This window comes from Jaculus jaculus, chromosome 2 (genome assembly GCF_020740685.1).
Source record: "Jaculus jaculus isolate mJacJac1 chromosome 2, mJacJac1.mat.Y.cur, whole genome shotgun sequence".
NCBI lineage: Eukaryota > Metazoa > Chordata > Mammalia > Rodentia > Dipodidae > Jaculus > Jaculus jaculus.
Window position 1 is genome coordinate 5,248,841 of NC_059103.1, and position 14,617 is coordinate 5,263,457.

The following is a 14,617-nucleotide window of genomic DNA, read 5'->3' on the forward strand; positions in this document are numbered from 1 at the left end:
GAACATTTATTCTTTCTCATCTTTCTCGTACAGGTGTCTAGACTTGTAAATGAGGTCTATCACATGTATAATCGGCATCAGTATCCCTTTGTTGTTCTTAACATTTCTGTTGATTCAGGTAAGTTTCACTGAGATTTTGATTATTGTAGTGGCTTATTCCTAAAGAAAGAAAATGAAATTATAATGCTCTGATACGGAAACAGTGGATAATCATATAACTTTACTTTTGACTTTGATTTTTTTATTTATTTTGGTTTTTCATGGTAGGGTCTTTGGCCCAGGCTGACCTGGAAGTAACTATGTAGTCTCAGGGTGGCCTTGAACTCATGGCTATCTTCCTATGTCTGCCTCCCAAGTGCTGGGATTAAAAGCGTGTGCCACCACGCCTGGCCTGACGTTACTTTTTATACTGACTGTCCTTTCTATTTGAAATAATGTTGGTTGTATTATTAGAATAATGTAACTTTTTTTAAATTTATTTATTTGAGAGCGACAGACACAGAGAGAAAGACAGAGGGAGAGAGAGAGAATGGGCGCGCCAGGGCCTCCAGCCTCTGCAAACAAACTCCAGACGCGTGCGCCCCCTTGTGCATCTGGCTAACGTGGGACCTGGGGAACTGAGCCTCGAACCGGGGTCCTTAGGCTTCACAGGCAAGCACTTAACCGCTAAGCCATCTCTCCAGCCCGAATAATGTAACTCTTTAAACTTGAACAAAAGGAGAAAGTATACGTAAATATTCTCCGTTTTTGAAAATAATTAATTTCATGTACTTTTTAAAAAATTGTAACATGGTTTATTGTCACAGTCTCAGAAATATTTATATACCTACCCTAAATATACGCTTAATCACACATAACCTTTGGGGTAAGACAATAATTTTATATCATTAAGAAACATGATTTTGGGCTAGAAAGATGGCTTAGCAGTTAAGGCATTTGCCTGCAAAGCCAAAGGATCCCAGTTCGACTCTCCAAGACCTACATAAACCAGATGCCCAAGGGGGCGCATACATCTGGAGTTTGACTGCAGTGGTTGGAGGCCCTGGCGCACCCATTCTTTCTCTCTGTCTTTCTCTCTCTCAAATAAATAAATAAGTAAGATGCATGATTTTAGCATATGCATTACATTCTAATGCATTTATACTGTGATTTTAATTTTTTTATTGTTGCTGTTTTGTTTTTTAAGGTAGGGTTTCGCTCTAGCCCAGGCTGACCTGGAATTCACGATGTAGTCTCAGGGTGGCTTTGGATTCACAGCAATCCTCCCACTTATGCCTCCCAAGTGCTGGGATTAAAGGCATGGACCACCATGCCTGGCTTAAAATTTTTTTATTTTGCCTTTATAATGGCTTTCATTATGGCATTTCCATATATACATATATGGCATTATATATCTCAGTGTTTAAAAATTAGAACTTTGATCTTTATACTTAGATCATTAATGATTTCTTGAAGATAGTTCAAGAATTCTTGGTCAGTGACTATGACCATTTTAAGACTTTTTCCATATTATATTCTAGACATGTTGTACCAACATGTACCAATAGTGTACTAGAAGTTACAATTTTCTTTTTTCTGTTTTTTTTTTTGAGGTAGGGTCTTGCTCTAGCCCATGCTGACCTGGAACTGACTCTGTAGTCCCAGGGTGGCCTTGAACTCACAGCAGTTTTCTGACTTCTGAGTACTGGGATTAAAGGTGTGCACCACCACACCCAGCTCCTGACAATGTTTTTCATGGTAAAAATCAATGTTTGGGATAGTAAATGGATGAATTCCTGTTGCTGAAGGTGAATTTAAAGCATGTGTGTATTGGTCTTTGCCTTAGAATGTGTTGACATTAATGTGACTCCAGATAAAAGGCAAATTTTACTACAAGAGGAGAAGCTGTTGTTGGCAGTTTTAAAGACCTCTTTGATAGGCATGTTTGACAGTGATGCAAACAAACTTAATGTCAGCCAGCAGCCACTGTTGGATATTGAAGGTAAGAAAACTACAGTGATTGTAATAATGGCTTCTGAAACTTTCAGTTACTGTAATACTTTCCATTTTTTTTCCTCAAGGTAATGATTTGTTTTATTTTTTGCTGTGGTGGTGGATATTAGTTTTGTTTTGTCTTTTGTTTTGTTTTGAGTTAAGGTCTCACTGTGTAGTCTAGGCTGTCCTTAGTCTTGAATTCATAGCAACCTTCCTGCCTCCACCTCCTGAGCTCTGGGATTACAAGTGTGTATGTGCCACCTTGCCCAGCTACAGTAATGAGTTTTTTAAAAAAAATTATTATTATTATTTTCGAGGTAGGGTCTCACACTAGTCCAGACTAACCTAGAATTCACTATGTAGTCTTAGGTTGACCTTGAATTCATAGTGATCCTCCTACCTCTATCTCCTGAGTGCTGGGATTAAAGGCATGCGCCACCACACACGGCTCAATGATTCTCACATGAAATAAAATCTGTTAGATATAGATGATATAGCATAATTGAAAGTATATGTATGTATGTATATCATATTTTTGTTGTTTTGATTTTTTTGAGGTAGGATTTCTCTATAGCCCATGCTGACCTTGAATTCACTGTGTAGTCTCAGGGTGGCCTCAAATTCACAGTAATCCTCCTATCTCTGCCTCCCGAGTGCTGGGATTAATGACATATGCTACCAAAGTCCAGTATTTGAAAGTATATTAGCTACAGCCTAAAATAATCCATTTAAAAGGCGATGTAAAAGCCTGTTTGACCTCCTCCTTTGTGAATTCCTGTTCGTGTAACAATAATCCTCTCATACCTTCAGCACACTCTCTGATCCTCTTCTCCATTTCGGTCTGCTTAGGTAATTTAATAAAGATGCACATGCCAGATGTGGAAACGCCTCTGCTGGAAAAGCAGGATAATCCACCTTTGGTGAAGATTCCAGCGGAAGAAAAAAGGATAGCGTCAATTTCTAGGCTGAGAGAGGCCTTTTCTCTTCGTCACACCACGGAGACCAAGTCTTTGGGCCAAGAGACGCCTAAGCTGAGACAGAATTCTGTAAGACAGAAGAGGAGTGTACCATCCTCTTGTGCCTCAGGTCCCATCTCTGGTGGAGGCCTGAAGGGCCCTCAGGATGAACTAGTGGTGAGTCCTAGGGAAGGCCATGGTGACTGTGTGGATAGAGTGAAAATGGAGAGAGACTCAGGGTTGAGCAGCTCTTCAGCTGGCTCTGAGGAAGGGTTCAGCACCTCGGAAGTGGGCAGTTGCCTCAGCAGCGACTGTGCACTTAGCTCCCCAGAAGACAGAGCTTCCCAAGAAAACGTGGACTGTGGTGAGACGTTACCTGAAACAGATGCACAACGGCGCTTAAACCAAGGTGACAGCCAATATAAATGTAGAGTGTTGCCTCTGCCAACCAATCTCACATCCTCAAACACCAAGCGTTTTAAAAAGGAAGAAAGACCTCGGAGTCCTGACATTCCTCAAAAGTTGGGTAATACTAAGAACACGTCTGCGGCTCAAGTTGATGTAGCTGTGAAAATCAGTAAAAAAATAGTGCCCCTTGACTTTTCAATGAGTTCTTTAGCTAAACGAATAAAGAGGTTACATCACCAAAAGCAGCAAAGAGAAGACAAACAGAATTACAGGAAATTTCGGGCTAAGATCTGCCCTGGAGAAAATCAAGCAGCAGAGGATGAACTGAGAAAGGAGATAAGGTGAGGCTGTGAACACACGTGGTGGTTTGGTCAGGCTTGAGTCCTTGTGAGTGGATCTGAGGCTGGTCTTTAGAGACTGCATGTTGGCTTCTCTGGGTACCATTGGCTATCTTCATTCTGTTAGGTGGCATTTTCTCTCTGGCACACGATGCAGGTGTGACCCTCCCTCAACAGGACCTGCCCTCTGGCTAGCAATGCCTGTGGGAACAGTCCTACTTGGGGGCTTCCCCACCCCACACAGATCCCTGCTGGGCTTACCTCTGTTCCTCCTCTCTCCTGTCTTCTCACTCCGAGTCCCAGTCTACTGCTGAAGCTGATTCTGACTGCATAGACTGAGCACTGCTCTGCCAGTACATCCTTGCCAAAAGTCTCTTTTTTTTTTTTTTTTTTTTGAGTGTGTGTGTGTTCATGTATGTGAACACAGGCTCACACATGTCAAGGCACGGGCATATGGAGGTCAGAGGACAACTCTGTCAGACCTCGCACCTTGTTTGAGGCAAGGTCTCTTGTTCATCTCTGCACTCACTGGACAGGCTCGTTGGGGCTCTCCTGCCTCTGCCTTCCTTCTCACTATTGATGCAGCCGGGATTACAGATGCTCTCACTGTCGTTGGCTTTGTGTGGGTTCTGGGGATCCTGCCTCCGGCATTCACACTCGAAGGGCAAATGCTTCAACTCACTGAGCCATTTTCCCTAGCCAGTTGGTTTTTGTTTTGCTTTCTTTTCTATCCAAGCAAGGTCTCATGTAGTCTGCCTAGTTTGGAACTCTAGCTGAAGATGACCTTCCTCCCTCTCCTCTTACCTCCATTTCCCAAGTACTGGGATTATAGGTGGTAGTATGTGCCACAGAACCTACCTCATGTTAGTTCTATTTTTTCCTTTTTTTAAAACATTTTTTTTTTTTTTTTTTTTTTTTTTTTTTTTTTTTTTTTTGAGGTAAGGTCTCACTCTAGCCCAGGCTGACCTGGAATTTACTATGTAGTCTCAGTATGGCTTTGAACTCATGGTGATCCTTCTACCTCTGCCTCCTGAGTGCTGGGATTAAAGGCATGTGTTACCATGCCTGGCTTTTTCTCCCTTAAAAAAAAAAAAATATATATATATATATATATATATATATATATATATATATATATATATATATATTGTTTATTTGTTTCTTTCTTTATTTATTTGAAAAAGAGAGAGGCAGATAAAGAGAGTGGCCTCTAGCCACTGCAAATAAACTCCAGACACAATGCACCACCTTGTGTATCTGGCTTATGTGGGTGCTGGGGAATCGAACCGGGGTCCTTAGACTTTGCAGGTAAGTGCCTTAACTACTATGCCATCTCTCCGGCCCAATAATTTTTTTTTTGTTTTGTTTTTTGTTTTTTGAGGTAGGGTCTTACTGTAAGCCCAGGCTGACCTGGAATTCACTATGTCATCTCAGGGTAGCCTCGAACTCACTGCAATCCTACTTTTGCCTCCCAAGTGCTGGGATTAACATTATGCACCACCATGCGAAGCTCCCAATAAATTTTTTAAGTATATTTTATATGTTTATTAATTTGAGAGAGAGAGAATGGGCACACCAGGGCCTCCAGCCACTGCAAACTAACTCCAGATGCATCTCCTTGTGCATCTGGTTTACATTGGACCTGGAGAGTTGAACTGGGATCTTTTGGCTTTGCAGGCAAGCGCCTTAACTGCTAAGCCATCTCTCCAGCCCCAATAAACTTTTTAAAAGGTGAATGACACGTGAGGAAGACAACTAAGGTGTACTTCGGCCTCTCTACACAACGCACGTATGTACACGAGCAGCCCGTACACAGCGTGCGCACGGACAAACTCAGTTCATATAGAAGCAAAGGTCTAGAAGCATATATACCTAATTGCTAGTAGTAACAACTCGTGTCACCTTTGTAGATTTGAATGAATGAGTAGTTGATGTTACATTTAGAAAGTCTAATTATTGGAGACTTTATTTCATGTTTTTGTAGTGCTTGGCTCTTTCAAGTGTTGTGTTTTATAATCAGAAAAATCATCTTCAAGAGAGTCTTACAACTGGGGCCTGGAGAGGTGGCTTAGTGGTTAAGCACTTGCCTGTGAAGCCTAAGGACTCCGGTTTGAGGCTCCATTCCCCAGGCCTCACGTAAGCCAGATGCACAAGGGGGCGCATACATCTGAAGTTTGTTTGCAGTGGCTGGAGGGCCTGGCGCGCCCATTTTCTCTCTGCCTGTTTCTGTCTCTGTCGCTCTCAAATGAATAAGTAAAAATAAACAAAAGAGGGCTGGAGAGATGGCTTAGTGGTTCGGCGCTTGCCTGTGAAGCCCAAGGACCCTGGTTTGAGGCTCCATTTCCCAGGACCCACATTAGCCAGATACACAAGGGGCCGCACGTATCTGGAGTTCATTTGCACTGGCTGGAGGCCCTGGTGTGCCCATTCTCTCTCTCTCTGTATCTGCTTCTTTCACTCTCTGTCACTCTCAAATAAATAAAAATAAACAAAAGGAAAAAAAAGAAAGTCTTACAACCCGTGTTTTGTATTGCAGTAAAGCGATGTTTGCTGAAATGGAGATCCTCGGTCAATTTAACCTGGGCTTTATAATAACCAAGCTGAAGGAGGACCTCTTTCTCGTGGACCAGCACGCCGCCGACGAGAAGTACAACTTCGAGATGCTGCGGCAGCACACTGTGCTGCAGGCGCAGAGGCTCATCACGTGCGTTCCCTCGGGGTTCACCGTCCCCACGGTGGCCACGGTGCTCTCCCACCCAGGGGTGTCTGTGTGTGTGTGTGTGTGTGTGTGTGTGTGTGTGTGTGTGCGCGCGCGCGCGCGCGCACGCCATAGACATCTACACAGCAGTTTTACTTTTCCCATAGTAACATTCAAAGCTCCCATTTACTTGGTGCCTATGATGTGATAGGACCTGTTGAAACAACTCTTTTTTGTTTTGTTTTGGTTTTTCGAGGTAGGGTCTCGCTCGAGCCCAGGCTGACCTGGAATTCACTATGTAGTATCAGGGTGGCCTCGAACTCATGGTGATCCTCCTACCTCTACCTCTAGAGTGCTGGGATTAAAGGTGTATGCCACCCCAGCACAACTTATTTTTTTAAAAAATATTTTAATGTATTTTTATTTATATGAGGGAGAGAGTGCACAAGTATGGGTGTGCCAGGACTTCCTGCAGCTACAAACAAACTCTAGATACGCGCGCCACTTTGTGCATCTGGCTTTACATGGGTGTTAGAGAATCAAACCCAGGCAGGCCATTAGGCTTTGCAAGCAAGCACCTTTAACCACTGAGCCATCTTCAGCCCAAAACAGCTTATGTAATTAGCTTATGTATTTCATTAGTTAATTCCCATAACCCTTCAAGTTGGTAAGCCTTCGCTGTTTCACAGGAGATAAAACTGAGCCACACAAAGAGTAAGTTAAACAGCTTGCCTGAGCTCAGGGCTAGTGCTTCTGCAGGTATCAACCCTTTTAGCTGTGTAAAGATGATGTTTTGGTTAAAGGCATTTGGAAGAGTAAAGATCTCAGGAGGTAGAGGCAGGAAGATTGCCAGTTTGGAGCAAGACCTGGGCTACATAAGGAGATTGTATCAAACAAATTATACTTATAGTGAGGAGGAAAATAGCCACTTTGTAACTTCTTTAACTGTTAAGATGAACTTTGTAAAGAAAAGAAAACAAAAAGAACTCTGCAAGAGGTTTTGTGACATTTAGCTTAATAGTAGAAAGGCACATAGTGAATAGTGTTTGTTTTTTCTGTTTTGTTTTGCCTTTTTTTTTTTTCCCAGACAGAGCCTCATGTAGCTTAGGCTGGCCTTGAACTTGTTGAGCTTCTGATCCTCCTGTCTACCCGTGAAGTAGTGGGATTACAAGCATGTATCACCACACCTGGTTTTATGCAATGCTAAGGGTCACACCAAGGGCCTTGTACATTCTATGCAAGCACTCTGCCCATTGAGCTACATCCCCAACAGTTGTCCCTCCCTCCTTTTTTTTTAAGTCCAAGCTCTCACCATGTAGTCCAGGCTAGCTCTGAACTTGCAGCAATCCTCCTTTCTTCACATGTTGTTTGTTGTTTTTAATTTTTATTTATTTATTTTGAACAGTTTAATTGGCGCTTTTTTTTTTTTTTTTTGCAATTTCATGAGGGTTTTTTTTTTTAGTTACAGAGCAACAGATCATAAACCAAGGCACTTTTCAAATACATTAGTGGAGACATCAGGTAGGTGGGTTACAACAAAGTGGTCAATCGCTGCTATAGACTTTGGATGCTATCTGATGACAGTCTTAGCCTCTGTGTTAGTAGACAGTTAGTATATTCCAAAATGGTTTCACCCGATTACCTGATAGTCCCAAGGATATTAAGTCAGACACAAGGGTGGATAATACATGACTAGTGAGGGGCTAAAGACAGCTCAAGATGAACCGGCTCTGAATCTACATCCCATCTTCCACAATCACAGAAGTCCTATCAGTCCATTCAGTCTTGTTCAAAGCAGATATGATGCTTTCTGGGAACCCAAATGGTCATTTCCTCAAGCCATCTCAGCCTCTCCAATGCTGTGCTCCCTTCTGCCAGGATCTTTGCTATTTAAACCTAAACCCATGGCTGGGTGTGGTTGTGGAAATCTTTTATCCCAGCACATGGGAGGCAGAGGTAAAAGACAAATCTCATAGCTTACCTCACCTTGTGTCTGGACTGGAACCTGTTCTAGTTATTAAGTAAAAGAAGAAGGGCCGGGTATAGTGGTGCACGCCTTTAATCCCAGCATGGGAGGTAGAGATAGGAGGATCACTGTGAGCTTGAGGCCACCCTGAGACTACATAGTGAATTCCAGGTCAGCCTGAGCTAGAGTGAGACCCTACCTTGAAAAGCAAACTGTTGGCCAGGGAGGTACCTGATATCCCCAAAACATTGCAGGCTATTGCTGAGGCCCTTGGTTTCCCACCAAGAATAGATAGTAAGACCCTATTGCTGAAGACTCCACATACTTGGGCTGCAAGGTCACTGAGAAACCCTGCTGGAGCTGAGCTGAAAACCTCCTCCATGTAGACCAGCTGACAGGAAGCTGGAAAATGCTACACTGCATGCAGTTCAATGGGAGAGAGAGAAATCACCAGTAGAGATACTCAACAGTGGACTCTGCAAGCCTTATATTTGGCCAGTCAGGCCAGATGAGCCAATGGGTGCGATAGTGGCACGACTGTTATGGGGGTAGCCAACCACCCTGTAATTTGAGTGGAGGCCCACTCCATGGGAGGGAATATATACATGATACTGAAAACCTATCACAGTGGTAGTCATAAACCCTAGGGGTATAATGTCTGCTGGTGTCTGGCTAAATGTATATACTAAAAACAAACAACAGTTTTGAGCACTCCTCTGTCATTTTATTCTTAACAATTGATCTTGTAAGTTTGTTTGAGTTATAATTTGCTCTTTATTTATTTTTATTGCATTTTGTGTTTAGTAGATCATTATTTACAGCTTAAAGAAAATTATTCCCATTTGCTGTGGTCTCGAATCTCTTTGCTCTGTGGCCTTTGGACATTGGTTTCTGTTGAGACAGGGTCTCTGCATAGCCCATTCTTCTCTCAAATGTATGATCCTCCTGCTTTAGTAATTTTAATTTATTTTTAACATTTTTTTGTTTTAATATTTACTTATTTGCAAGTAGAGAGAGAGAAGAGAGACAGAGAGAATAGGTGTGCCAGGGCCTCCAGCTACTACATACGAACTCCAGATGTGTGTGCCACTGTGCATCTGGCTTCATGTGGGTACTGGGGAGTCAGACTCTGGTTGTTAGGCTTTGTAGGCAAGTGCCTTAAATGTTGAGCCATCTTTTCAGCCCTGTCTATCTTATTTTTTATGAGAGAGGGAGAAAGAGAGAATTGGCACACCAGGGCCTCTAGCCACTGTGTTTGAACTCCAGATGTGTGTGCCACCTTATGTGCATGTGTGACTTCTGCGCATGTGTCACCTTATGCATCTCTCTTACACGGATTCTGGAAAATCAAACCTGGATCCTTAGGCTTTGCAGGCAAGCGCCTTAACCGCCATCTCTCTAGCCCACATGTTTGTTTGTTTGTTTGTTTGTTTTGGTTTTTCGAGATAGGGTTTCACTCTAGTCCGGGCTGACCTGGAATTCACTCTGTATTCTCAGGGTGGCACATGTTTTTAATATGAATGCAAGGTGCCTGAGTTTTGTTAGTCGTCATTTCTTGAGGAGAAACAACTTGAAGACAGGAGGATTTATTTTGGCTCAGTTTCAGAGCATGCATGTGGTGAGGCGATCGGCACGATGGGACGGCCGTGGTGGGACAGAGCTGCTCTCCTTGTGGTAGTTGGCAAGCAGCAGGAGCGAGCGAGCGAGAGAGACCCCTAAGTTGGCTCAGTGGCTAAAGGCACTTGCTTGCAAAGAAAGCCCGCTGGCCCAAGCTTGACTCCCCAGCACTCATGTACAGCCACATGCACAAAGTGGTACATGTGTCTAGAGTGTCCATTCTCATTCTGCCTCCCTCTCCGTCCTTGCAAATAAATAAGTAAAAGTAATAAGGGCACATCATAGTGACCTACTTCCCCTGGATAGGCGCCACCTCCTGTAGATGGGGTTGATGTCCTCACGACCCAGCTACCTCCCAGTCGTGCCACTTGCTGGGGAGCTGGACTCCATACGAGCCTTCGCGAGGACTGTGCCTGTCCAGACCATGCTAGGGTGCCGTCTTCCTTTCATTCTGCTCCGTGGATAAGTGCTGGCTGCTTCCATTTATAGGTGGAACATTCTGTTTTTCAGACCTCAGGCGCTCAACCTAACTGCTGTCAATGAAGCCATCCTGATAGAAAATCTGGAGATATTCAGAAAGAATGGCTTTGATTTTGTCATTGATGAAGACGGTAAGTTATTAAGGACGACAGTAGAGTTGTGTCGTCTTAGAGCTGGAAACAGCCTGAGATCATATATAGCAGTCTATTTCATGCGGTGAAGAAGGTTCACCAGAAAGCGTTTTGTGTCTGTCCTCTCCTTCAGCTATTCATTACAAGTGTATTCAACTGAAACACGTTTCCAAATAATGAGTTTTTCTCTCTTTTTCTTTTAGCTCCAGTAACCAAAAGGGCTAAATTGATTTCTTTGCCAACTAGTAAAAACTGGACCTTTGGGCCCCAAGATGTAGATGAGCTGATCTTTATGCTAAGTGACAGCCCTGGAGTTATGTGCCGGCCTTCCCGAGTCCGGCAGATGTTTGCCTCCCGCGCCTGTCGGAAGTCTGTAAGTGGAAAACCTCCACTGCTGGGGCCTGGTGGCCAGGGAGCTTCTCAGCTCAGCTCTTGGTTGGTCTTGGTGGTTAAACTTTATGAGAGCAGCGGGTCATTTTATATTCAGAGCTGTATCGACTGTCTGCGTAACGCTCCAGCCAGCACATCTGTGTTTTCTTTGACATGTCATGTGTATAACTGCTCCTTCTCTGTTCACTAAGCCAACCCAGCAGTTAGCTCTGCCTGCACCTTGTTCACCCATGGTCCTCATGGGTAATGCCAACATGTGTTGAGAAAGAGTTACTACTGCCAAGCTGAGACAACACTGTCAGAGCTCCTGTGACAGATGAGCCATTTAGTCACAAGGGTGCCACAGAGTTGTTTGTAGTCATGGATGTGTTCATGTGCCACTCAAACTGGTAGTGGAGAATGATCACAGTGGCTGGGCATTATCCCAGTGTCCATGTAATGTAAGTGACTGTGTTGTCTGGCCACATTCCTTTATTTATCCAACCAAAATTCCTTGAGCCCCCCTTTAGCATGACCTACTTTATCCCAGGTATGGGGATACAAGGTAACAATGAAAGAAAGACACAAAGTAAATAACCCCTCAGGTGCCAGTCAGGACAGAAATTCAAACAGCATGTTTGGGGCAGGAATAACCGTAGAAGACGAGGTGAACAGGGAGATGGTGGTCAGGGATCTGCCAGCTCAGCTGCCCCTGACAGATGAGACGGAGCACTCTTGGGTTAGTACTTTGATGGTAGAGGACCTAGTAAGTGTAAAGGTTAGGACATTTGTGTGGCACCAGAAGCTGGCCTGCTGCCTGGAGAGGGACAGATTAGAGCCTCAGAGGACAGGCCACAGTCTCGGCGTGTACAGTGGGAGTGGGTGCCACGTGAGGAGCTACTGGGGAGAAAAGAGCTGTGAGGGTGTGAGCGTGTTGAACGTGAGAGCTCATTCCATAGGAAATGGATGTCTGCAAACCGTGAGCAACACTCAGGGGCTTCAGGAAGATGTCTGAGCTATATATCACATTTAGAAGTGATTCAGATCTTTGAGACTGAATAGAATTCCTCTAGGGAAGTTTTGTTAGAAGAGGATGGCCTGAAGCTAGGCGTGGTGGTACACACCTTTAGTCCCCCCACTAGGGAGGCTGAGGTAGGAGGATCGCTGTGAGTTCCAGGCTAGCCTGGGAGAAAGCAAGACCTATCTTGAAAAAAAAAGAGGGGTGGCCTGGGGGCGTGATTCAGCGGTACAGTGTTAGAGCCTCCTGGTGCACACACAGCAAAGACCTTACTTCCTGCAGTGTGAGTGTCAGAGCAGTGGCCTGAGTCTCTTGACACAAGCCTGTGGAGACACAGGTTGCTCATCTCTTCTCTCCGTGGCACTGCCCTCTTGAGTCCTCTGTCATGTTCTGCCCTCTTCAGCCGTGTGGCCCACTCCATCTCCTACTTCCTCGGACCTTCTCTGTTCCTTCTGCCGGGATCCACCTCCTCTCTTCAAATACCTGCTCTCTCGTGTCCACAGGCCCTCCTGCCTATCCCACGTGTGACATTTGTCTTGCTTCTCAGTTAACTTGCTTATTGTCTCTGTGCCTCCAATATGGCAGAACCCATTACACCTCTCCCCAGGACTGGGCCGGCGCCTGATGGCACTCTGGCTTGTAAGAGGAAATGGTGACATAGGGGTTTGGGGCCTTCTCCTTCCCATCTCTCCCTGCTCTTCAAGGGCTCAACATCCCAGGGTGTGCTGTGGCGTGTGCGCTTCTCCACATGCACGCCAGAGCCTGCTGCCTTGGAGAGTGGGCTGGTGAGCGAGGGAGAGAAGAGCAGGCCATTCCTTTTTTCTCTTTTTAGAATTTTGTTTGTTTATTTATTTATCAGAGACAGAGAGAATGGGCACACCAGGGCCTCCAGCCACTGCAGATGAACTCCAGATGCTTGTGCCTCCATGTGCTTATGTAGGACCTGGAAAATTGAACCTGGGTCTTTAGTTTTCACAGTCAAGTGCCTTAAATCTCTCCAGCCCAGAGCATGCCATTTCATTATTGAGAGTGGGCAGGAACCTGGAGGAAAGGGAAGTAATACTCATAAAGGTCTGGGGAAAGCACGTCCTAGGTGCAGGGACAGCCAGTTCCCTCAGCCTGAGTCAGGGTGCTGATGTGGCTGGGAGGATGGACGGTGTGTGGCGTGAGGTTCTGGCAGGAAGCCATTGAAGGCATGCTAGTAAGGACCAAGGCTTTACTCAGGTGAGGGAAGAGCAGTGTGTGACCATTGAAAAGGACCCCTGGTGTGGTGTGGTGTGGTGTGTGGTGTGGTGTGGTGTGGTGTGGTGTGGTGTGGTGTGGTGTGGTGTGGTGGGTCACTGCTATCATCCCAGCACTCAGAGGCAGAGGCAGGAGGATGACCACAAGTTTGAGGTCAGCCTGAGCTACATAGTGAGCCTGTGTTTAAAAAATTTATATATGTGTGTGTGTGTGTGTGTGTGTGTGTGTGTGTGTGTGTGTACGCGCGCACGCCAATCTTGATATGCCTCTTTCTCTCTCTATCACTTTCACATAAATAAATTTTAAAAATGAACAAAAAGTTTTTTAAGTGGTGCTACCAAGCCTGAGCCACTGCAGCTGGAGCCCACAGAGTCAGAACACCGAGCTGTCAGAAGCTATGCCTTTGGGAGAAGACAGAGAGAGTGATAAATAGGTGCACCAGGGCCTCCAGCCACTGCAAACAAACTTCAGATACATGTACTACCATGTGCATCTGGCTTATGTGGGACCTGGAGAATCGAACCTGGGTCCTTAGGCTTCACAGGCATGCACCTTTACCGCTAAGCCGTCTCTCCAGACCAGGGAATGTTTTTGAGTTATCATCCTGACCAGTGTTATCTTACAGTGCTTCTGAAATCATGCTCACAAAGCCGTTGTGTCTCATACTCAGGTGATGATCGGAACCGCTCTTAACATAAGTGAGATGAAGAAACTGGTCACCCACATGGGTGAGATGGAACACCCCTGGAACTGTCCTCACGGAAGGCCAACCATGAGGCACATTGCCAATCTGGACGTCATTTCTCAGAGCTGACGCTGGTCGCTTCCTAGAAGAATGATAGATTTTATTGCAGATGTCGTAGTTTGGAAAAACAAGATTTCAAAACCTTTTGTAATTGTGTCAAAATTAATGTGCTGCTTTAATGTACTGGATCCATTTTAAAATGATCTCCAGCCAGACTTGATTGGTATGTGCCTATAGTCCTAGTTCCTTGGAATCAGGATCACTTGAGCCCAGGAATTTGAGACTTTGTCCACAATGAGACTACATCTCAGAAAAAGAAAACAAAGGCCTTGAAGTGTGTCTTGCCATGTGTAGCATTGCCTGCAGTGTTTTTGTCCTACATTTGAATACATGTATGCATAGGCAAGGTTTTGTTTTATAAAAACAAGAAAAGCACTTTGGAAGTTACTGAGTCCTGCACTCAGGTTGGAAGGATTTTAGATGGCAACTTTCAGCCCTCAATCATAGTGGAATTTACAATTTTGAAATTGTTCCCCTCCTTCCCTCCTGCTTTCCTTTCTTCCTTCAGTATTTTTAATTTTTTTTTTTTTTTTCCCCAACATAGAGTCTCACTCTAGCCCAGGCTGACCAAGAACTCACTCTGTAACCATGCCTGGCTTCCTTCATTTTTTTTAA

At 44.6% G+C, this 14,617-nt stretch overlaps 1 protein-coding gene across 4 annotated transcripts in view; it reads left to right on the forward strand.

Moving 5' to 3' along the window:
• Positions 1-14,295, forward strand: part of Pms2 (PMS1 homolog 2, mismatch repair system component) — a 34,883-nt gene extending 20,588 nt beyond the window's left edge. For all 4 annotated transcript variants that reach the window (XM_045143342.1, XM_045143343.1, XM_045143344.1 and 1 more), the window contains 7 exons: positions 34-118; positions 1,826-1,981; positions 2,824-3,679; positions 6,213-6,380; positions 10,468-10,568; positions 10,772-10,941; positions 13,868-14,295. In XM_045143342.1, the coding sequence (XP_044999277.1) occupies positions 34-118; positions 1,826-1,981; positions 2,824-3,679; positions 6,213-6,380; positions 10,468-10,568; positions 10,772-10,941; positions 13,868-14,011 (1,680 nt within the window). In that variant the 3' untranslated portion in view covers positions 14,012-14,295. The remainder of the gene's footprint in view (positions 1-33; positions 119-1,825; positions 1,982-2,823; positions 3,680-6,212; positions 6,381-10,467; positions 10,569-10,771; positions 10,942-13,867) is intronic.
• The last annotated feature ends 322 nt before the right edge of the window (positions 14,296-14,617 follow it).